The 24262-nt window shown below is 36.5% G+C and overlaps 1 protein-coding gene across 1 annotated transcript in view; it reads left to right on the top strand.

The window, feature by feature from the left end:
* The window catches only part of TASP1 (taspase, threonine aspartase, 1), a gene marked incomplete at its 3' end in the record, with an annotated part of 72204 nt that overhangs the window by 11656 nt on the left and 36286 nt on the right, over nt 1-24262 (top strand). Inside the window, 6 exon segments of the mRNA XM_009575647.1 lie at nt 602-722; nt 2180-2264; nt 8209-8273; nt 20622-20728; nt 21798-21851; nt 21853-21888. Coding sequence (XP_009573942.1) covers nt 602-722; nt 2180-2264; nt 8209-8273; nt 20622-20728; nt 21798-21851; nt 21853-21888 — 468 coding nt within the window.

The following is a 24262-nucleotide window of genomic DNA, read 5'->3' as shown; positions in this document are numbered from 1 at the left end:
CTTTTTATTCAAGAAACTTCCAGACTGCAATAATGACTGTCCTTATGCTGATGATCAAACAGAAATTTTACAAAGTGAATTGTTACTGATGCCGGTACTTTATTTGTGCATGCAGAGCTGCAGTCATAGGCTTAGAATGTTAAGGAAAGGTACAGTTCTGTTTTGCTGCTGTGTCATACTTAAGAGTTTCAAAGGTAGACTGTGGTCTGTGCAGTGATTATTAGATGTTACTTAAATGTTACCTGACAGGTTAGGGACCAAATGAAGTATGTGTTTTGGGGGAGGGAGGGAGAGGCTTTCATTCGTGTTGTAAGGCTTTTGCTTGCGTATAAATGATCATCTTAAATTGTTGGGTGATTGGTTTTTGTATTAGCGTATTATTACACTTGAGATATATCACACCCTATAGAGGGTGTAAGGTATCCATTGTAGTAATTTGAGATGCCCTGTTCAAATTGCTGTTGTTTTTGTTGCGGAAGGTTAAACTATTAGAATAAGAAACCGCGCTGCACCAAGATCAGTGTCATCAGATCAGTTATACTAAGATTTTGATCTAGTCTGTTATGGATGTGGCCTTATAGTATTTTGTTCTTATTTTTAGGATTCTCCTTTTACAAATGCAGGATTGGGGTCTAACCTAAACCTTCTGGGTGAGATAGAATGTGATGCCAGTATAATGGATGGAAAGTCATTAAATTTTGGAGCGGTTGGAGCACTGAGTGGTATGTTAACTACGTATTATAAAGCTAACTATTGATTTAAGTGCAAAGATCAATTTTGTTCTTTTTTGTTACTTTTTTTGGGGGGGGGGACATTGTAAATACTGCCCCCAGAATTAAATAAATTCTGTCCCCTTTAATCTGCTCCCTGAAATACTGTTTTGTGTTAATTTGCTTTGTGTAACGTATTGTCTTATTAGTTCACTGATAATCCTTTGATGCAGAACAATTGTACGATACTATACAGTATTCACAATGGGTGTGAGTTTGCTCAGATGAATTTATAGCATGATAACTTTGTAATAAAATACAATTATTAAAAAAAATTGCAAGCATTTAAATTAGGCTTTATATTTGTTTTTGTTCTCTGTCTCCTCGAAGAACTTACCGGTATGTAATTCAATCGTAAAGTCAATCGATATTTTGATCTCTTAGTTAAGTTGGTCAAATTAGAATCCTAAGGGACCAAAGTTTCCTTCATAGTGTCAGAAGGCTATGCAAGGTGCTAGCCTCCAAACTGAAGCCTCTCATGAGTTCTTGAGAATGGGCACAGCTGCTCATCTGTCAAGCTATTTGCTTGGGACATAAAATTTCTGTATACTGTAAATTTTTTTAATTATAATTTCTCTCACATCATCGGTTTGGATTTATTTTGTGTGTTACTGTTACAAGGTTAGATACATTTGGGACTTATTTAATCTGACAACTAATGTGCTTCTCTTTTTTTTTTGTCTAGTTTTAGCTTTCATTACAAAACAAAAAAGGTATACAGTCCCAAATAGGGATTGTTGAGGTTTTGTCATAAGTACGTTGAACAGCCTTAACTTACTATTGAATAGCTTTTTTGACAACATTTCAAGCTTTGTTCTTTATCCTAGAATAGTTCTAAACCGTGGTAATAACTTCCTCATGTAGATATAAATCTAAAATAAATAGTAAAATTAAGTGTTTCAAGGCTTGTTTGTTACAAAAAGTATCCTTCCAACCATGGGGAAGGAGGAAATGAGGGAGTGAGAGAAAGCTAAGCCTGAATCCTATAATCCCTGTTCTGGCCAGATAGATCCAAATGAAAGCTCTTTCCATCTTGACAAATTAATGCTCATAAAACATTTTTGGCCTGTAGAATACCATAGATTTAATTTGAGATTTCTTTGGTAGGAGGTCACTCTTAATATTTCAATATGATTATTTCTTTTTTCTTTTTTTTTTTTTTTTTTTTTTAAAATAAGGTTTTGGGGGGTGTTCGTTAGAAGGCGTTGTTACTACTGATAGGACATGTGAAGGAAAAACTGATAAAGTTGTTACTAAATTCAAACATAACATAAGGTGTCTCTTAATGACTTGGCAAAGCCTTGGAAAGTAAAGGAAGCTGACTTCCATTGCCAAAATGAACACCACAATGCTATGTGGAAAAATATTTTAATGTTTTGTTCCCATTTTTTGCTAATTTTTCTTTTCAGGAATCAAGAATCCAGTTTCAGTTGCAAATAGATTGTTGTGTGAAGGGCAGAAGGGAAAACTCTCTGCTGGCAGAATTCCACCTTGGTAATTGCTTTGTTCTGCTTGACTTTACTTTGGTCTTTCGCCTCTACTGCATGCAATATTTGAAGGTTATATCTTACCCCAAGAAGGAAAGTGCTGTTTTACATACGAGTGATAGCGCGCCTTTAAAAAGAAGATAAGCTTTGTTCTCTGATCTTGAAACATCTCGTGCACTTGATGAAGCTGTGGGTAGAATGAATTATTGTGAATAGATGGCAACATCATTTTGTGATAACTTCTGTCTGTGTGATTATTTCCAGTTACGTCCTACTGAATTCTTATGTTTGTTACTGTAGCGTTTTGAAAAATCCCTAAATACATCACGATTAGAATGAAATTCCACTGCCTTTGCCTCTGTCTACCTTTAAAAAAAGCAACATAGTTTTTAACAAGTACATAAAAGAATCCTACTGTACTGCCTGTTTTTGTGGCTTTATTTTGTAGCTATAGTGTGGAAATGCGCAGTGTTTAGTAACTTCCTCTTATCTTAGCCAAAATGGGAAGTTATTTTAAAGATAGATTTAATAGTATTTACAACAACAATGAAAACATGCATTCCTTCATTGAGATGGGTATAATACTTAGATTGAAGAGGTAACTATTAAATGCGTAACAACTTTAAATATTATTGTATCATTTTGGAAAGAATCCGAGAAATGTGGCAGAATTGATTGCTTTTAAACCCATCTTATTTTCATTAGCAGCTTAAATTGACAAGTAGACAACTTGAATGATTCATTCATATTAATTGACTGCTATCCTCAGTTATCATACCTGTTGCAGAAATTTGCTACCATTTGCTAACTAATGGGCTACAGTATTTGCAGATGTATTAAACCAGCATTTGTGCAGTTTGAAATATGTATATTTAGATTCACAAATTCTACTTTCCTTACTATGTTATTCTTATTCTGTAAAATTAGCCAAATAGTCTGTAGCTGGATGGTATAGTATTCCAATTTAAACAGTGAGGAAAAGCACTATTTCAGTGTTCTGTCATGCTGCAAAGGAAGTTCATAGATCAGAAAAAGCCACTCTGAAACCAAACCATCAACAAGCAGATTTTGCTTTTAAAACTCTTTTCTTTAATGAAGAAAGAAAAGAGTAACTGTAATTAGTGAAGTAACTTCTTTTTTGTCAGAGGAGAAGTTTACAAAGGAATAGGAAGTTCAATTTCAATTGCTGTTAGTAGCTCATTTCTTCAGATGTCAGGAGAAAGCAGGACTTAGCTGAGTTACGTTAAAGAGAGTGTCAAATGAGGTGGGTTTTTTTAGTATTCCAGAACTAGTACTGAAGTCAGCTACAGGAGCAAGCCCTTGTGATTTAGTTTTGTCTGTATCATTGCAGTGTTTTCTCCAGTTGTTGTAAGGAAGAGCACTTGGGCATTTTAGCATGTTTGCTGTAACTTCATGACCTAGTTTATGCTGCTATTATTTTAAAAATAACTGAATGGAAAAGAAACTATATCCTCTTGCCCTCAAAGGACAAGACTAAATCTTTCAAACACTGTGCAAGGTCTTGGCTAACCTGCTTTTAAAGACAAGGGGGCTCAAACTCGAGGCAAGAGGTAAACTGCCTTCGGAGCCAACACATACAGTTTGTTGTGCAAATGTTGTGGACATGAGTTACTTAATACATATTTCAATTTCCTTTTTCCCATTCTGGATTTTAAACGTATATTTTATTAGAGCAAATTAGTTACGCTGGGAACAATCTATACTAGTGGAATATGATGGGTTGTGCTTTAGGCTTGCTTTGGTAGATGCTCCTGTACATACAGGGTATCCCAAGTTCGGAATGGTAGAGCTCATGTTCATTGTTGGTGATTACTATTGACAATTTCATGCCTTGTCTTTCTGGCAGGGTTTGGCATGACACGTTGTTTTGGGACTGAAAATACATTCCTGCACAAGCTGGGAATATATATAGTCAAATGACGAGAAAGCAGCTGTATTCTGGCATTCCTACCAAGTGTCAGGATTTTAGTAACTGATTTTTGTTTTTAAAGATATGCAAGTTTCATCTTGTTTCTCATGGGAAAATAGAGTATTGGGGAATCTTCCCGATACCGCTTAGCCTAAAAACCTGTCTTGTTAAAGAAACCTAGTGGTAGAGACTGTTTCTATAGCATGATCTAAGCTAGCTTAATGTTTTCAGGCCAGAGTGTTTGGCACATGACCACACAAGAAAAATTCAAGAACTGTGAGATTAGTAAAAGTGACATTATGGAGATTCTTGTCTAAAAAAGAACACATGGAGGCAGTTAGTATGGCCTGTTTACCCCTGTTCAGCACCTGTTTTTATAGTGACAGTTCAAAACCAATTCAAAGTGGTACATTTCTAATTTTCAGTAGAAGAAATTCTAATGAGTGTGAATTAATTTATTCTGAGATGGTAAGCTTATTGGGAAGGAGTGATCAAATGTCCTAACTCATGTATCCAATTTGCTGTAAATTGCTCTGTAGTGTGTGTCATTCTGGATCAGTACCTTGTCGTCTTGTTCAAAACACAGAATCCCACTATCCAAATTAAAATTTTAAAAGTTTAAAGAGGAGAATCCCTGAATTCACGAGTGCATTTGTTGAAACATCTGAGGTCCTTACATCTTTCTGTCATATTGTATTCTGCTCGATGTTGTCAGGATTTTCTCTGCCTATGTATGCAGGAACAGAAAATACTAAACTTATAAATGTTACATATTGTCATAGAAGATATTCCTGTTCATTGTATAACTTTACAAAAGAAAGCACTATTATAATTGCACAATTACGTATTGGATGGATCTTTGGAAGTGGTCTTTGGTCACAGAATAATGGATTAGAGGTTTTGTGGTAATAGGTTCGAAGATTTTCTATTTCTATTTTCCTAAGGGAAAAGGCTTATTTACATCTGTTTACTATTAAGTGTAGATACATAAGAATTGCAGGATGGTAGAAATACACCTAAATGTCTCGTTTCTTAGAACTCCTTAGTACTACTGATATCTAAGTTCATGTCTGTATCCCTTTTTCAGTATTAATAGTAATCCATACGGGAAAGAATCCCTTCTTAGGGGTTTTCCCCCCCCCGCCCTTTGGGTATACAGGGATTTGTAATTGCTTCACAGTTTTACAGTACCGTAGGCAGGATATATACATTGTGTAACTTGTAGGGCAGTGCGTAGTCCAGAAAGGGAAGACTTGCACCACCTTTTATCTCTGATCTATATTTTTTCAGAAAATTTCTTCTTTGTAACAGTGATTTCAGAATGATTTCTGCATTTTATAATAAATGTTACGAAGTGAGTTTGTTACATTCAGGATCGCCTTGGCCATCTTTAATGAACATAACCTTCTTTTGCCACTTCGATTTAGCTTGGTGTAGCCTGTCTCCCTACAGCCCATATTAAATGGTCCTGTTTGGAGCAAATAGCACCAGGATAACCATGTTCTTGAATAAAATTGCCTAAAAAGACCATTTTTAGATACCTTTACTTGCATTTTCTGTAATATGGTTTAGTTTGCCTGGAACTGGAAAGCATGTCCAAGCATCGGCTCCTTGCTGGGAGGATGTTTTAATCTTTTGTGTGTTCTGAGCCTGTAACAACAAAGAGTACTCCTCTTTTGATATATCTGCAAGAAAGATCTTTTAATCTTGTTTGTGCAGAACCAACTTTCAGAGTAGCAGAGCACAAACTCATTCATCCTTCGGTGGTTTTTTGTTTTTTTTTTTTTTTCCCCATTGGAAAATTGTATTTTGAATTAGCGTAAAGGCTTTTGAGACTTGGTGGGGTTTTGGCTGCTTTCTGTAGCCCACTGGCTTTATTCCCTATTTTCCCTCTTCCCCAATAAATCAAGCGCGGTGGTAGATGTTTAGAGGTAGTTTTGGTTTTATGTCAGCTTGAAGTATTGCCCTGTTCATTCTTGCCTGCTGCAGCTACACAGATGATGCTCGTGGCAACTAAGGCAGTTCCCCGGTGCCAGACTGCTGGTTCCCACCCTCTGAACCGGATCATAGAACTTGCTTTTTGGGATGGTGTACAGACTGTTTAGTCTTGCTTAGATTACACATATTTGACTCCCTGCAGAACTGAGTTCATGCTGTATGTCCTGTAGGAGTCTCTTACCAACTAATTCTATATCAATTTATAGGAGATACAGTATGTTTTCTTTTTTTTTTTTTTTTTTTTTTTTTTTTTTTGTAAACTATTTAACTTTTCTGTGATTATGCTGTCCTTTCAAGACATCCAAACTGAAAAGTTTAAAAAAAGTGGATGATCTCTGTGGTGTTATGGGGCCTCAATTAGATGTCAGCAGGAGATGTCTGCTTCAACTAATCTAACCATTCTTTGGGTCCAGAACTGGAAAATACTTTGCGTGCATCTTATAGGAGGGAGAGGAATCTAGGAATTAAGGACGCAAAGAACAAGTCATGTTACTTAAGTTTTGAGACATTCTTGGGTGCTTTTTTTGCACTCTTCATAAATAATAGTGACTGTTGCTGTGTTTTTAAATATTAAAAAAAGCAATTGTGAGATTGCTTATAAGATGCAAGGTGTTTCTGACTGATCTGTGCTATTCGAGTTATCGTATGTAAAACTCCTAATATTTGAGCTTGATACTTTACCTACCTTTCCTTTCTGTGTAAATTGTTTTATTGAACAGGAGGTGCATATTCGCTTCCTGAGGATGTATTGTTGATAGAAAAGTTTTCTTTTAAAGACCAAAACCACCTTCTTTTAGTCAATGGAGAATACTACTTAAGTAGGTTTGGCTACGGTTTGCATTTCTCTCTTATGTGAATGAAAGTGACGGGTCGTTTCTTGAGCACTAGCTTACCTAATAGGAGGTGCTTGAGTTCTCCCAAAGTACCCAGTAACTTATTCTATAGTATCTTGCAACATGAACAGTATTTATCTGGAGCTGCACTAGTGATGGTAAGAAATATGTATTTAACAATTCAAATTCTTATCTAGATAAACATTTTTTTTTGAGACTTTTGTAAGTGAAGACTGGACACACGTCTTGTATTGGTTAAATCATAGAGAAGATAGAAAGTACCGCCTCAAAATACTACATACTGAAAGCTGCAGCTGTCCATTAGGCAGTTGTTTTATTTGCATTTCAAAAAGGAGATAGGAAGTTACGATTGGAAATAGTTGTCCTTTACTGTATTGCTCTTGTAGGTACTGTTGTGCAGCAGCTTTCTGAAAATGTGTGATTTCCAACTACCACGTTCTCCTTTTCAGGGAATCAGAATAATTTATTTAAGGGGAAACAGTATAGATAACTGAGGCTTTTTTTTTCCCCCCTAAAAGTTACATGTCTATGTATAATTTTTTTGCTATCGTTCATTGTCATGGTAGTGCGTGCTATCTCTATACTGTAAAACGTTCAGTACTAACTAGAAAACAACTTCTCAAATTGTTGGGGTTTTTTCCAAATATATTGAAAACTCAGTAGGCTTGGCTCATTTGCAAAGGCTTGATAAAACTCCATGAGGCAGACCTTTATCCTTCTAAATAAGGCTTATTTTTAGCTTGTGTTGTAGTTCTCAAAGGACTTCTTGATATTCCTGTGGCATTGGCTGACTTTTCTGGAAATACCTTACCATTCTCGCCTCATTCATCCCATGTTGTTCTTCTTCAGAATCTTACTAAGTTGTTATAGAGAGCAAGACTCTAGAAGGCTTTGTCCCGGTTTAGCTGCAATGAAAAGCTGGTGCTATTTGGTAATTAATTTCAAATTTAATAGCACGTTTTTTTATCTGATACTAAACTTAATGTCAGAGCTGCATAGTCTTTTAATGAAACTACATAAGGTTGCCAAATGTAATTATAGCTCACATTTCTGTGAAATGTAGACAGCTTACAATTTTAAAATGACCAAACCAAATACAAAAAATAATTGCAAGAAAAGGGGGATTTATTATATGGTTTTGTTTAAATTCCCTCTTCTGTGTCTCCTAGCTTTTTAGTTGGTGAAGGAGCTTACAGATGGGCAGTTGATCACGGGATACCAGCATGTCCTCCAGGTATCATGGCTACAAGTGAGTAAACTGGTGGTGTTAGTAGGAAGAACAGGACAGAGTAATTTTAAATGGTGCCTCGTATTTTGAGGTGTATATCATTTCACTGTTCTTAACATTCAACTAGCTTATGGTATTATGGTATATAAGGATGGTTTAAGTTTACTAATTTTCTATTAAGTGTCTAAATAGAAAAAATTATGAACTATTACTTCAGCTGCGTTTTAGCAACATCTAATTCAGTGAATTTGTGATTCTAGGATTAAATCCAATGAAGGACTTTTTTTACCGAAACGTAGGCTCTTTAGTAGCTCAGTCCTGTGAGTCTGCAGTTGTGATCCATCTTGGATCCTAAAAGCACCAACTAGCAATGTATCTAAATTCAGCAGGTGCCAGTCTGACTCTCAAGATTCTATAGTTACACCCATCTCTGAGTCTTTGTCCAGAACTGCTCTGGTGTAAACAGGCTGTCAAATTCATTTGCCTTTTTTTTAAGCTTTGCTTCATCTAATATGGTAGAATAACCTGATCCAGAAAATAGACTTGATTTATACTGTATACTAGCAGTAGTCAGGTCTCTTACAAGAACTTTTTTTCTTAAAATAAAAGAAATTGTTATGTTGTATTGGTACACCATCTATAAACTAGGCTAAAAATTAGTGCACGTACCCATGGAAAGGAGGATGTGGTTCCCCTTCCTTCTCTTCTTCAGTCCCCCTCCCTTTTGGAAAGTGCCATTACTACTAGTGCCATTACTACTAGTTGTTCGCCATAGGTGAAAGCATGCCCTACGCTTACTGTTGAAGTTATGCAGGAAAAAAATCGGAGGTCATTACCCAAAGAAGGACAACATAGAAGATTACAGAATGTTTCTTTATTTTACAGTAAACAGTATTACTGCATAAAATATATGAGTAGTCCCTAAACCAGAGATTGAAACCCAGGGCTCCCATTAAGGCTTTTATTGGGTCTAGTTCTAAATGTAGATAAACATCCAGAAATTGCAGTACAGAGTTGCTAATACTCAATGCTTAAATGTAATCCCTGAAACAGTGGCACCATTTTACTTGATCATGCCGATTTTCATACATACTCACGATACATTTCATTTTGAACAGAAAGTTTTGATTTCTAGTTCCACATGACTGAAACTTTTGCCCTACCCATCTGCTGTATTTGCACAACAACTTTTGGGCTCAGTTAAGCAGAACACCTTTATTTCTGTGACTCTAGAAAGAGTAAAAACACTTAAAGGTTTGGGGGGGGGGGTTGTGTTTCTTTTTTTTTTTTTTCTTTTTTTCTTTTTTTTGAAGAAAGTAGTTGCTACTTATATGTAGGAGATACTCCAGAAGGAAGGTTTCTTGACTAACTCTGTTTGCATGCACAAAAGTTTCCATTGTTTCTAGTACCAGTGTGTTTCTGTTGTGACAGAGATTATTAGATTGTAACATTAATTGCCAGATGGTATCTTGCTAGCTAAAATGTACCCTGGTCAGAACAAATCTACACGTTATGGCTTAAAAATAAGAATGACCACTGCTAGTTTGGTTTATCTAACCCAGACTGTGAATCTACGTTGGAGAAACATGAGAAAAATAATTCCAGCCTGCCCATTTCACAAACCTGCCCAAAAACACCAGTGATTCCTTTTTGTCTCCTCAGTACATTCAACATACTTCTATTTAGCAAAACAGTTTGCATTAAAAAAACTGGGATTGGGAAGTTAATCCTGTTGCAAAGTCAATACAGAAATGCCATTTACTGTTGCAATGTCAGTGAAAAAAATACTGGTATTAAAGTTGCCAGCCCTCCTCTGCTCCCCACACCCTCTACTTCCACCCAGGTTTATACATACTGAAACACACGCCTACATGATTATATGCTTGAGCCATTGCACAGGATGGATCTGCTCTAGCAATGAACTGATGCTGTGAAGCAGGTTGTGACTGTTAAGACTTGAGTGTAGACTGTGTGAGAATTATTTCAAATTAGGGTAATTGAAGGATATGCTGAAAAAATCAATGGCAGAGATATTCTTTGTAATACTGAGCAAATTACTTAAAACTGAATTCTTCACAGATGTTCTCTAATTCTGTTGCTTGACCTTAGCATAAATGACAGTGTATGTTTAACTGGATTTGTAGGAGGGAGGTATTTGACTATTAGTCTTGTGCTTCAGTTTCCTTCTCAAAAAAGACGAGATGGCAGTGCCTGCTGTTTAAGTGCCTAAAATGGATACATAGGAAAACAATACTAGCTTACATTAAGACTGCATTATTAGCCAATCTGAGAGGCATCTGGGAAAAGATTGCTTGAGCAACTTAAAATTTGTCATTTTCCCTAAGATTTGAGTACACTTAATTTTGCAGTATAATCATTCATTAATGGTAGTATATCTGATTTTTTTCTTTAAAAAAACAACAACACAACAGCAAGAAAGAGCAAACAAAAACCTGAAAAATGAGGTACAGAAAATGTTATGCTGATTTCTGTACCAGTCCTTAGGAAAGCTAGTCTTCTAACTCGTAGACTTCTGGTCAGCGAGGCTTGAAAGTAACCATTAACACCGTGTGTGACAACATGGGATTGTTATAGCTGAAAAGAAATTGGAAACTGTCTCACAGGTAACATGCAAGAAAGCCAAAATTCTTTTTTCCAGTGTTACCAGGGGAGGGAAAGTTAGACGTGCTTCACAAACAATTAAGGAGAATGTTGTTTCCAAACAACCACAAAAGATCTCATCTGAAGCAAGCTGTTGCATTAAATAGTGTAACAAACTTCAAAAAAATGGGAGACTTTTTGATTATGCTTGCTACAATTGCTATGGTAGAGTTTGCGTGGAGAATCGGGGGTAAATTAACTTGAAATGATGTGACACTTGAATAGCTCTGTAAAATGAGGGGGTTGGAGTAGATGACCTTTAAAGGTCCCTTCCAACCCAAACTGTTCTATGAAGAACTGAAGTAATTGCCAAACATCAGGAAAATACGTTTAGTAACTTAATTACAAAAAAACAAACCCCACCCCCAAAAAAACCCTAATCCAGATCTTAGACATGTACTTGCAATAAGTATTAGCAGGGAGAACTAGGTGCATATGTTTTGGCTTCTCTGTGCTGCACATGGAAAATATATTCTTGAAGTCGCATTATTCTGTCTCCCTTTTCCTGGACCTGAGATGGCAAGAGTAAGGTTATACGTGCTATAAGGCTGTGGGATTGTGTGGTTGGTTTTGCATGGATGGAGCTCTCCGTATGATCAGTTACAAAGAAAGTTGCACGATCAGCTTTGTGGTCACACTTCATAATTCTCTCAGAACTATCAAAGTATGTGAGCACCAAACTGAAATTATGTTTTAAACCATGTTACTTGTTGAACTACATCAAGGTTATGTCAAGGCTCACCTGCTTTGTCTTCTTCGGTTTGCCAAGTGTGTGAGGAAATGGGATTTCTGCCGTTTGTAGAAATCTGGTGGCTTTCCAGTGTAGTGAGTGGTGTTGGGGTTTTTTGGGGTTTTTTGTTTGGGGTTTTTTTTTTTTTTTAACTGAAATGTGATCTGCCTGTGTTGCCTGCAGTCTGCAAGAAAGCTGAATTTATTAATTCCTGCCCATACTAGAGCTTAATTCCTGCCAATACTAGATCCCTTGCTAGCTTATGCTAGAGCTTTGTTACCCTGCGCAAGACAGCCTGCTTTGAAAGTGTGATCAAGGTTTTAAGAGTGTAATTACAGTTTAGAAATGCTAATATACTGTATCATGCAACCTCTTGTAAATGTTAAAAGTATGCTTTACTCTAAATAGGCGATGTAAATCTAAGGTACAGCTTCAACTGTCAGTCTCTGTGCCTGCACTAGTAATAACGGAACCACTTTTATCTGAATTTTTCTGTTCAACCTATAGTAGATGCAAAGTAATTGATTTGGCAAAGATAACGGGATGTAAGGCAGCATCTTACAATTGCTTACAATGTTACATCTTCAAAGGGAAAGAAGGAAGGTAACTACTCATGCAGCAAGCTTGTACCTCTAACTCATAACAATGTGGAAGTGACTATAAGTACTTCAGTAAGTTATATTACATAAGAACAAAAGCAGCTGCAGTGGATCCACATAGCTTGATAACTGGAATCCAAGAATAGCCACAAATGATGCTTTAGGAAGAATATAAGAACAGAGCAAATATATACTTCCCTTTGCCTACCCCATTTGCTATCCCAGACTCTACATTCCTAAGTCATGACTGGTTCCTGCATGCATGGAGGTAATCAGTGGAATTTTCTGCCATAAAATTGTTGTTTCCTCCTGAGCCCATATTGATTTCTAGCGTCTGCAAAAACTTTACCGCTTAACTATGGGTTGTGTGAAGAACTACCTCTTTTTCATTATTTTGAGACTTGCTGAATAAAATCTGCTGTTTTATTGTCAGGTCGCTACTCGGGATACTTCTTCACTGAAGTCCTCTTATTACCTTGAATAACTTAGCATCATCAGTAAAATCACATCATGTTGTTGAACAGAGTAGGGGCTACTATAGGTTGATTTGGCATTCCACTTGTAGCAAGATATTTATTTGCTCCTACTTTGTTTTCTATTTTTTAACCAATTTTGTGTATGCAAGGGTATTCCCTTTTATCTTATGGCTGCTTGGCTGCTTTAATGAGGGAGAGCCTTTTCCAGATAAGTGTCATGCAGATTGTCATACTGTATGTCTCCCTGTCCATGGGTATTGCCTACTTAGCCTGCCTCTCCTCCAAACCCCCAAACCCCACCTCACCCTCACTTCTCTCCTCCACTTCACTATTATTGCATTAAGAAAAACATTTGCCATATTGCTGGAACTGTGCTACGAGGTTCAGTCAGTAGCTCAGGGCAGTAGCTTAGACCATGTTTTGTTCCTTTGTTTTTAGGGTGAGAGTGAAAGAGATCTGAAGAGAAACTCAAGGGTTTTGGGGATTTGATTAGGAAGCGTGGTTAATCTGAATACATATCTGGTTTTAGGAAACTAAGGGGTATCTCTCAGATGGAAGATGCTTGTCTTTTAACAGTGAAAGTTGTTACCTCTGTTCCATAATACGCAAAGTAAATGAGCTCTGGTAAGTGCATGTGTTTCACTGGCAATAAAAAAAAAGAAAAAGGAAAAGAAAAAATAAAAGGCCAGACATGATGTAAATCCTCCCTGGAATTGGACATAATTTTACAGGTTCACTTGCAGTTCTGAAATCTGAACAGCTAAGTGCAGCCAGCAGAATGGCGACAAGTTAGCCAGGAAAAAAAGTTGGGCCGAAGTATCCAGAAGATGCTTTGAATGAAAATCTTCCAGGGAGCAGGAAAGGCTGCTTGATGGAAAAAAGAGATTTCTTCCAGGAAGTAGTAAGAAGTGGTATGTCCAGCAACAGTTTACCCTGAGTTCTTGTTATGAAGAACAGATCTATATAGTAGTACTCTCAGAAAGATAGGTTAATTTTTTTATATGCTTTTGGTGCTGAGTGCTTTTTTTTTCCATTCATGTTTCTGTCTCTGTCAAAGTATGGCAACATGGGAAGTAGCACTAGTAGTCTTTGGTCCCAACACAAGCATAAGTGGTGTTAATTTGTCGTTTAAAATAGCTTTGTTAAAATGAAATTTATTTTCATCTGTCTGTTCTCATTTGTGCCATTTATTTTAGCAACTGCTCAACAGAATTCTTCACTGGATCATTTTAATTCCTGTGGGTTAACTAATTTGCTAGTATATTCCTTTTTAATTTGTTTCCCTCCAATAGCTGCATTCTCTTTTAATATGGAATAGAAAGATAAAATGTAGAAAGTTCTCCATTCTGGTTCTTTCGGTTGACTATAAGAAATGTCTGCCAGGGGGTGCTATATGATTGGTCAGAGTTCTATCTGTACTCCAAAGATTTAAAAATATTCTTTAACTTTTCTTAGTATTTTCAGTTTACAGTTTGCTTTTAAACAAGGATTGCTGAGCAGTCATAGGTTGTATAATGTCTTGTTGCATAATAATTTGTTATGACCATAATAGAAACATTGGAGTTTGTGTTTCTGTTCCCAGCTTGCTGTTCCACCACTGTAAATAGGAAGGTTTGAGTATTGTCCTGAACTTGATTTGTGATTTAGTGGTGTTAGAAATTTGTATTTGTTAACTTCTATTTGAAAACTTAATTGTTCACTTAAATTTTTTTTACCTAGCCTGAAAATATGTAAGGGAATAGATGTGGCTTATAAAAGCATGGGAATTTTAAGGAAACACAGGCTTTTTACTAAAAACTCTTTGCGTTAACTTTGGACAAGAAATGTTAGTGTACTGTAATAAACAGCCTGTCAGCTACAGGCTTACTTAAAGTACACAGACCTAGAATTAACAAGTAGGTATGTATGAATTTTACCATTACTAAAAGAAAAAAAAAGGTGCCTTAGTCTTGCATTTTGTTCTGTGTGTACCGTTCAGTAGTTTCAAGGAGTCCATGAATAGGACAATTCTAATTTTCTCTCTCATCATTTTTCTCTTACCTCTGTTTTCTGGATCATTTCTAACGGGCTGTGAAAGGTGACTAAGAAGAGCTATGTAGAATGGGGAATACAGTTGTCTTTCATTTACTTAGTCACTGTATCGTATAATAGAACTGTCAAGATTTTTGGTTAAATTTTTGCTTGTACAAAGTATATCGGTAAAAGGAGTTATGGGAATGATCAGACTGCCAGAGTGCCAACAGGATTAGTACAAGAGATGAGTCAATGATGTGGAAGTTTTATGGCAAACAAGTGGCACACAGATGACATCTATGAACTGACTCAGAGACAAATGGTCTTTTTCTTCCAGTGACCTGCTTGCTGAAAATTACTTTCTCATCTCTTTCTGCAAAGTGGTGATAACGATGTAAAAAGCCTGTAGAAAAGCTGCATTTATTGACTAGCCGTGATAATGTACGAGATCGATCTTGTGCTAATGAATTATGTAATGAAGGTCTTGTGGTCCTTTCTCATCAGGGAACCCAGTAACACTGGAACCTTTTGAAAATGGGAAAAATCTATAACAGTCTTAACTTTGAGCAAGATGTGCCTGTGAGATGTTTTCTTCTGCATTTATAGATAATACATCATATTATCAAGCCCACATTCTGACACCACGTCCACTAATACCAACCTCTCATGCAGGCAAGCGGAGTTGAGCAGGAGCTGCTACCGCCTGTTCTGTGCTCAGCCACTGAGCCGCCTCCACAGCAAACCCCTACACTTGTCTCAACTTCTACAACGCTGCCGTGACCACGTATTCCACCCAGTGCTTCCACCGTCTAGCACAGTTGGACCCAAAATGCAGTGCATTTAAGTACAGAGTACATGTGGGTAGCTTCTGTTGGTACCTTGCAGGGTCGAAGGGAGAATGTGGAGGACTGGGAAGATGTTTTCAGGTCCCTGAAGTTTATTCGTTCTTAAAGAGGCACCCCATGCTGCATTGCAGGGACATGTGATAAATACCGTAAATGTGTGACTGAAGTCCTGAGCTCTTAATAATGTTCTAGTTCTGATTCGCTTCTGTTGTCAGTCGTTACATGTCTTTAATCTGGGTGAGGCCCGAGTATGGCATTTAAACACTAACAGACAACCATTTGGTAAAGCGGTGGGGTTTTTTTGTTCTTTTTTTCCCCCCTCTCCCAGCAGCTCTGCAGTAGTTTTATTTATGATAGTATGTACATAAATGAGAAAGCAAAACAGAAGGGCTGGTTGTACTCTGTGGCTTCTGAGATGCGATTCTTTTAAGAATGAGATTGAGTGTACATGCTATTAGGGTAGTAATTGTCAGGGACTTTTATCTGAAAGTACATATTTGATTTTCATCTAAATGTTTAAATTCTTGAGCAAAATCAAAGGATGTTGTACTAAATACCTTTCCATAGATTCCAACAACAATACCTCTGGGCTTTGATCCAAGAATTTTTCAAACTAAAACTCCATCTACTCCCTTACCTTTCTTTTTTTTTTTTTTTTTTTTTAGCTTCCTCCCCTCCCCAGTCAATATGCTCTACCTCTCTTGCTTCCCTTTCTCCTTGGCCCAGGCAACATCAGGCTGATGTAGCTATATTGCATTTGTTTTAGGAAAACATGCCTGTCTTCAACACTGTGTTGTGTCCTTTTCCTCTTCTCAAGCTTGGAATATGCTGTCTTGTTGGAGAAGGTGAGAGTGTTTTTTCTACTGTCATGTAGGACAAATGAAATTTCTTATCATCCTCGCACCACAAAGTTGAGTTTTTGTTTTAGGTTTAATGTGAATTACGAACTTAAACTGTGTGTAGGCATTTTCCTTCCATGTATAGTGCCTATTTTAAAAATAATTTTTCAGTGCGTTATTTTTCCATGTTATGTGTGCATTATTAACCAAGCACATTTGAATCCTGGATTTTTTTTTTCATTCATAAAATGTTTTATTGAACTTAGAATCCCATAATATATTCTTTGACAAGGACCAAACTTACAGGATGTTTTCAGAAAACTTTAATGTCATCTTTCATTTGTTCAGCGTGAAGCTCACTTGTGTTTTCTAGTTTCTTTTGTCACTTGTAGAACAAGACAAAGCAACCAGAGTACTAGCCAGTTTAATGGCATTTATAGTGTTTTTACATAGATAGAACATCGTAAAGGCAGGAATAAACTGAGGGCAGGTAACCTTTCACTCGCTATTAGTCTTTATTCCCTTATTCTGGGGAAAAAAGTCAAATTTAAGATTCAAGACATTTTATTTTGAACTGATCATCTGAAGTTGGGCATAAATCTATGTCAGAGAAAAAAAGAGAAGTTACTAGGCTTTGTTTTACAAACTGGTCCTTTATTTCACAATTCTTCAGTCACTTTGGAGGTATTAGCTGTTTTATCCTCCCAAAAGGAATTGATAATCACTGATAATAATTATTTCCCCTAAATAATGAAAGGCAATTATTCATCAGTCCTCGCTAAAACAACATCTTCAACTTTCAAATGACTGTTATTCCTAATAACTGTTCTGAAGTTGAATGTAGCCTGAGCGCAAGAATTGCCACTGTAGGGGAAGTCTGAATAGACTTTCTTTCCCTGACAGCGTTGAAAGGTATGACATTTCATGGGAAATTGAATAAAACTTAAGAGTTATTGAATTAATACATTCATTCATATAAGTAACTCCGGGAAGGGAGGCACGATATTGAAAAAACACCCTCCTCCACCCCTGAAAAAGAACTTGCCCAAAACAATCGCCCCTCAAAGACCCTCAGATGTTTCTGATCAATATTCATGTCATCCAGAAGTGCAGAATTATGACTGGCACCTCACTAATATCTCTATCTAGTGTAACAGTATGAATATCACAGTATCTGTCACAAATAGGAGCTGATGATTAAGTTTTGTAGATATTGTGATGGAGGAAGCTGGGAAAGTTTGTGTATTTTACTTGGCAAACATGCTAGCTTCCTTAACGTAGACTGTTCTGTATTTGTGCATTTAAGTGTTATATTAGTTATGGTGGTGTGTGATGGACAGGGATAGGATCATAGAGGACTGATGAGGTTGGTCAAATATTGGAACAGAGGCCCAGAGGAGTTGTGAAATCTCCATGCTTGAAGATATTCAAAATTTGACAAGTTCCTATGCAGCCCTTTCAAATTGGACTTGCTTTTCTTAGGAGGTGGGACTACATGACCTCCTAAGATCCCTTCCAACATACATATCATTGTATGTTACTAGAAAACTTTTCTTCATGCAAAAAACGCATGCCACAGCATCTCCTGGGGCTCTGGATATCTGATCATCCAGTAAAAGACTCCTTGATCCACTGCACCACTTCTCCCACATATGAGACCAGCGAAGTAAGAAAAGCAGTAGAGGAGAAAATGCATGACAAGTCTGACCAGCATACAGTTGAAAAGCAGTTGGGGTACCCAGGAATTGAAAATATTTCTGACACCTGGGGACTAAGCACAGGTTTTTTTATTAGCCAAAATTATTGCTTTGTAGGATAGAGTCATCCGTTCTGTAAACATGGACAAGGTGGTACATTGCTAGCCTAATTTCATATGCAGTGTTTCTTATTGCCTAGTGAAACATATACTTCTTTGTTAATAATGACCTGTTTTCTGCCCTGTATTTCCTAGCTTACTGATACCACTTTGAATTAACAATGCAGATAAGAAGTTACTGTGAACAATTAGATGCTTCAAAGCAAATCTTCAGTTTTTTTCTTGTTTTGAAGAGACAAATAGAATCTTAAAGCACAAGGTAAAATCTGAAAATTGTTTAATTGCTTAGCTAGAGGCTGAGGACTTAAGTGAATGAAACAGCTCTCTGAAGCTTGGAGAATTTCATATGTTGTGGAAAAAATGGCAGGATAAGTAGCATCCAAGGTATAGTTGAGTGGTGATGCTGAGAGGCCATACAGCAGTACTCTGTAGCTGGCAGGGCAGCTTGGAACCAGCCCATGTGTCGTCTAGTTTTGACGTGATCTTTGTGCATATATTTGAACGGGTGAACATGCAAATATTGCAGAAGGCTTCAGGACACCAGTAGCGTTAGATTCTGGAGTACAAGGAAAACTTCTCGTGTTCAGGTTTTCATGTATGGGCTCCTGCACCCTCGTGTTTGTCTTGCTTCTCTAGGTACACATTTTTTTGGAATTGGCAGGAGGCATTGGCAGCAGTATATTAACAGGCTTACACATATTTATCCCCGTGTAATACCTACTTTTGATGAGTACCAAGGCCAGGCACCATTCTTACTCACCCATATTGTGGCTCTGCCCGTAGGTATTTGTTATATTTATTGAAGTCATGTCAACTTATAAGTTCTCTTGTTTAAAAATTCTATTAAAAACAATGTGCTCGCTTGGTTTATTTTGGGGCACTTCTGTTTAACAAATTCTTGATCTGTGTGGGGTTTTTTTTGTTTGTTCCTCTCCAGCCCCAATTAGTACTAGACAAAAATGATTCTTTACCTGCTCCCCCTTATCAAGTGTTTGGTTTTTACCTGTTGGACCTCGTTTCAAACATCGAAACGTGTTGTCCAAAGTGGATGCATTAATCAGCTCTGTATGGTAGAAAGAGTTCCTTTCTTGGTGATGGCAGATTAATACGTGTTTACAGTTTTAAGAAACTGGTATTCATTAGGTTTTTGGAGAGAAATGCCAGCTTTCTCATTACTTTCAGGTTATATACTTGAATAACTGTGGTAGTTTAAGGTCCAGTTTTATGTACTTAAAAACAGGTTTAAAGGAGAGTTCACTAGGTAATTTTGGCACCTGCATGGGGAGGTTTCAAAGAAGTAAAATGCTCACTGTCTGTGTACTTTGAGAATTGTAAATGAAAGCTTTGTGTTCTGTTGGCTCTGTAATATTGATTTTATTTATAGACTGTTCTTGCAGCTGTTCCAGTGTTCTAAATAATAGTGATGTAGCTATATTCAGAATTTCATTTAAAATTACATTTTTTAAGGCTTATAGATTAAACAGGAAACCTGTGCTTTTTAACTTCCATTGAATTTGTGACTTACCTGTGTATACCTCTGCCCTCCTAATAGCTTGATTTTGCATGGCGAAACAAGTGACAAAAGACTTTTTCCCCCCTCCTCTTTTCTTTACATTTTGAAGGGGATGTTAAGACAATCTGTAGATAATATTAAGTCAAACCTAATTTAAACTAAATATGTCAATATCTGCAATTTTTTCATGAACTGAAACTTCTAAAATGGGACCATGTCATTTTGGTCTCTTAAGCATAACAATTTTTTTTTTACTCCACTTTAGAGAACACTTCCTTTCTGAATGTGGGACTTAGATGTGGAAAATAGTGTTTGTCTTTTCAAGACCTAGGTGGTCTTCAGACTGTGTTGGATTATGGAACATAAAAATATTGCTAGACTATTGTGTGGCTTTAAATATATGGGTAAACGTACAGATATGCAATTAAGGTAATAAAATAGTAGCCTAATTTTATGGATATCCGAATGAGCTCACATGGTATCTATTTACTTGTCAGCAGTCAAAACCAATAATTTTAACACAAGCCGTTTATTCCGTTCTCTTCTGTGCAGTGCTGCTTCTTTGCCAAACAGAGGGATATTTAGACCAACATAGCTTCCATATGTGTTCAGCAACTTGTTTCTACTAGATATTTTACCCATCACTGTTGCTGAACAATAGTAGGGCTTTTTTCCACTTAGGAAAATATGTAAACATGTTGTACTGAAACTTAAATGCTTTGGTTTTGGCTTTTTTTATTGATGCTTTTTACATCAATAAAAATATTGGGGGGGGGCACGACTTCCTAAATGTAAACTTATCAATATTTGTTTTAATTAAGTAAATTTTACTTAGTTTAATGCTTTTGAATTATTTTTATAGGGTTTAGTTTAGCAGCTTTTAAGAGGAACAAGAGGAAGTTGGAGTTGGCTGAAAAGGTGGAAACAGATCTCATTCAACTAAAGAAAAGAAGACAATCAAATGAAAAGGTTAGTTCCTGTTTAAAATTTTGTTGTGTCATCCTAAATTTACAGCTGATGGCTAATAAATTTCATGTCGTATATGAGATGAGACTAATGTAACATCAGAAGCCACTTCTCCTTGGCCCCTCTAATGTTTAGATGATATAATGGTAACTTAGTGCAATTAAAACCTTCTGCCTTGCTATTTGAAAACCAAACTGTCACTTTGTATCTTGCTTGTGCTATGAAAAATATTTTGCTCGTTTTGATCTGGAAATATGACAAATGTAAACACAAACAGATAATTATTTACTGAAACGTTTTCTTTAGCTTGGGATCTCTGTCACTGTTTCCCACTTTTTAATGTTTCCTGAGCGCACTGCATTACGGAGCTGGAATTGGTGAAATTTGAAATATCAGGTAGGTAAACATGTGCATCTGTGCATGCATCTAGCATTGACCTGGCCCGTATTACTTGTACTACAAAACTATTAGGATTCCCTCTGTTCCCCTCACTTTTAGTTTGAATTTGGAGCCTTTGTTACCATTTGAGAACGTCAATCACAGTATTTGTGTTTACTGTTGAATATCAACATATAGCTCATTAACTTAAATGCCTGTGCTGTATTTGGGGCCTGCGGCCTTTCGGATTGGCCATTTCTCTTTGCTTTGGTAAGCTGACTGACCACTGCCTCATGTGGTTGCATATGTTGATACAAATAATGTTTAAATCCCAGAGAATTGGCAAAAAAGTTTATTCTCTGTAGTCTGTGCAAGTGATAAATTGGGTATTTTTCTTCTGTGTTCTTAGATAAGAAGTTTTCCCTAGCAGGGGGCTAATGTTTCTATTTTCAAGGAGGTAAGACCTGTGAAGAAAGTAAGAAGCGGGCGGGGGGGAAGAAGTTGGTTATTCGTTTTGGAACTTTTCCTGTTTACAGAACTTCACGTACCTCCTTGTGAAACTAACGGTGTTAAAATGTAGCTGAGGGAGGAGGGGTCTCCGTACAGTATTGATGTTCATGTAATAAGGGGCAAGTCAATGCTTGAAACATATGCCAATGCATGAGCTTACCGACCTGCAATTTGAAATTTCAAGGGCTCCAGAGTCATGTGCAGCGCTTGTGGGAGACCCCCAAAGGCCAATGATGGTAGGTAAAGGAGGTGATCAAATAGAACTCTGCTCACCGGTAAGTAATCCAGTAACACGCCGGTTTTGTCAACTTTCTGGGCACGTCCTGTCCATGGAGGGGGGATGAAAACCAAACCATGCTAACAATGTGGACTGCTTGTGTTATCCACAGAGTGTAAGATAATTGCAGCCTCACAGGAAGTTTAGTTTTTCAAAATGAAATAGAAATGAAAAATCAAATTATACAAGAGCAAATTCTTTAAAAAAAAAAAGTTGAGTAATCCTCTCTAAGCTATTAGAAAAGGGTCATTTAGCAAGGGTGAGGCACATGATCTGTTATCCCAAAACTTGTACTGTCAAAGCTGAGCTCTCATAAAAGGTTTAAAAATAATTGTTTAAAAACCATTTAAATACTTGAATAATTAAAAGTTAATTTTCTTGTCAAAGTTAAGCTTTAATTGATAAATACTCACTTAATTTTTTTATTTGCTGTGCTTCTCTGGAGCTGCAGACCTGTCCCTTTCTGCAGACTTGATAACTGTTTCGTTGTCTAGTTTGATCTTACCTGCTTCAAACCTGTGCTGCAGCTTAGCTTATGTGCCTTTGTTGCCAGTACTGCACAGTTGTTATAAATTCTGGTCATTTTTTTGTCTATGAAATTTTAGAAGTTGGGAGAAGAGCAAGGTAGAAAGGATGTTAACAAAGTTGAAGTTGAATGGAAATCATAATTAAAAGGCCTATGTGAAGAGATAGTATTGCAGACCAAAAAAGACCAAATTTACCCGAAGTTTTAGCTGCTGATAAATTTCACTAGCTAAAATTTAACATACAGTTTTAAAAGCTACTTTTCAATAAAATTTAAATTATACCAAGCTCAAAAAGAATGAGAGGCTGTTTAAATTTAATAAAGATTGTATGGAAAAACTAGACAGTGTGACTTACTAAAGGACTCTTATTTTCTGAGTAAATGGAATGTTCTCTTGGCTGTATTTTTCATTGGTAGCCAATGTCGGATTTGTAGAGGGTTATGTGATTGCACACAGGAAGATCCGTTAATAACTCCACTGAATCTTGAAGGTGTGAAAATTGAGACTTTTTAATTTAAGTTGTAGTGACTTATATATTGATTTACATAGTTAAGAAATAATTTTTGTTTGTGTATGAATTAACTAAACATATTCATAGGGGGACTGGCTATGATGTGTTAATTCAGCCAGGTGCCATTCTGAAGTTCTCACCTTAAGCACCAGTAAACATCAGAAGTAAATGTTTGTCTTCTTACTAATAACCTGTCTTTTACCAGAGGAAATTGTCATTGAAAATAGCTTAGTAGAGTTTGGCTAAAAGCCCTATTTTTAATTTGTCTTCTGCTATTACAAACTTTTTCTACAACTGTGCTGAACTTACTTGTAAGAGGAGTTGTCCTCTCCTTGATTTGAATAACAGTGGCACTAAGAATTTCCAGTGCACATGGATTTTTTTATAGGTTAGTGTTTATAGGTTGGGTTTTTATAGGCTAGTTTTTTAACTCTATAAATAACATTATTTAGTTTGAGGTTTATTAAGACTGATTTGTTTTTTATCTAGTTTAATGTACGTACTCAAGTATGTGCACAACAGTTTGAATTATATGTATGGAATCAGCAGTTTCATATTCTTCAGCTACAGTATTGAGACAATAACACTGAGTATATTTAGTAAAGAAAAATACGTCTGTCTTTGTTGCACAGAAATACATTCTTTTCTTTGAAGTATTTTGTGCATTATATTTTTTATCATTGATCATCTTGAATGTACCATGTGAACTTTTAGCCAGTTCCAGCTTGAACTCTTTGGGTGAGCAACAGTCAATGCATAGCAATATGCATCATTGCCATTCTATATGGTGAATTGTAATCACTTAACTTTTTCCTCACATCAAATTTTTTAAGGCTGTGTGAGGGTAATCGTAAGTGTAGCTGACAACTCTGGCAGTCCTAGTATCTGTCTTATTTATTCTTGCAGTTTGAACAGGAATTTGAATTTTATGCATTTCCTTTTCCTAAAAAAAGAAATAATTTTTCTATACCACATCCATGCTGAAATGGTCTTTGATGATAATAATACTCCTTAGACTTCAAAAGTATACTTCAAAATCCATTTAATATGGGAATAGAAACCTAAATACTTTTCATCCATTCCAGTTAAAAAAACAAAACAACAAAACTCATCTGTGGAATACAGTGTGAAATAATTCCCTCACCTTGAACATGGAGGTCAGACAAAGTGTTCTGTTTACGTACCAAACAACTATTAAACTGGAAGGGCTAGGATCGTTTATCGAGCTTTGTATGATTAGATCGTAACTGCCCCTTTTGAAACATATGAATGTTGCACCAATCATGCGTGCTCTGTCAAGATTAGATTGCTGTGAGAGTAGACATCACGCTATG

Source organism: Fulmarus glacialis, unplaced genomic scaffold (assembly GCF_000690835.1).
Source record: "Fulmarus glacialis isolate BGI_N327 unplaced genomic scaffold, ASM69083v1 scaffold10814, whole genome shotgun sequence".
In the NCBI taxonomy this organism is placed as follows: Eukaryota; Metazoa; Chordata; class Aves; order Procellariiformes; family Procellariidae; genus Fulmarus; species Fulmarus glacialis.
This window is presented reverse-complemented; position numbering and strand designations above follow the sequence as displayed.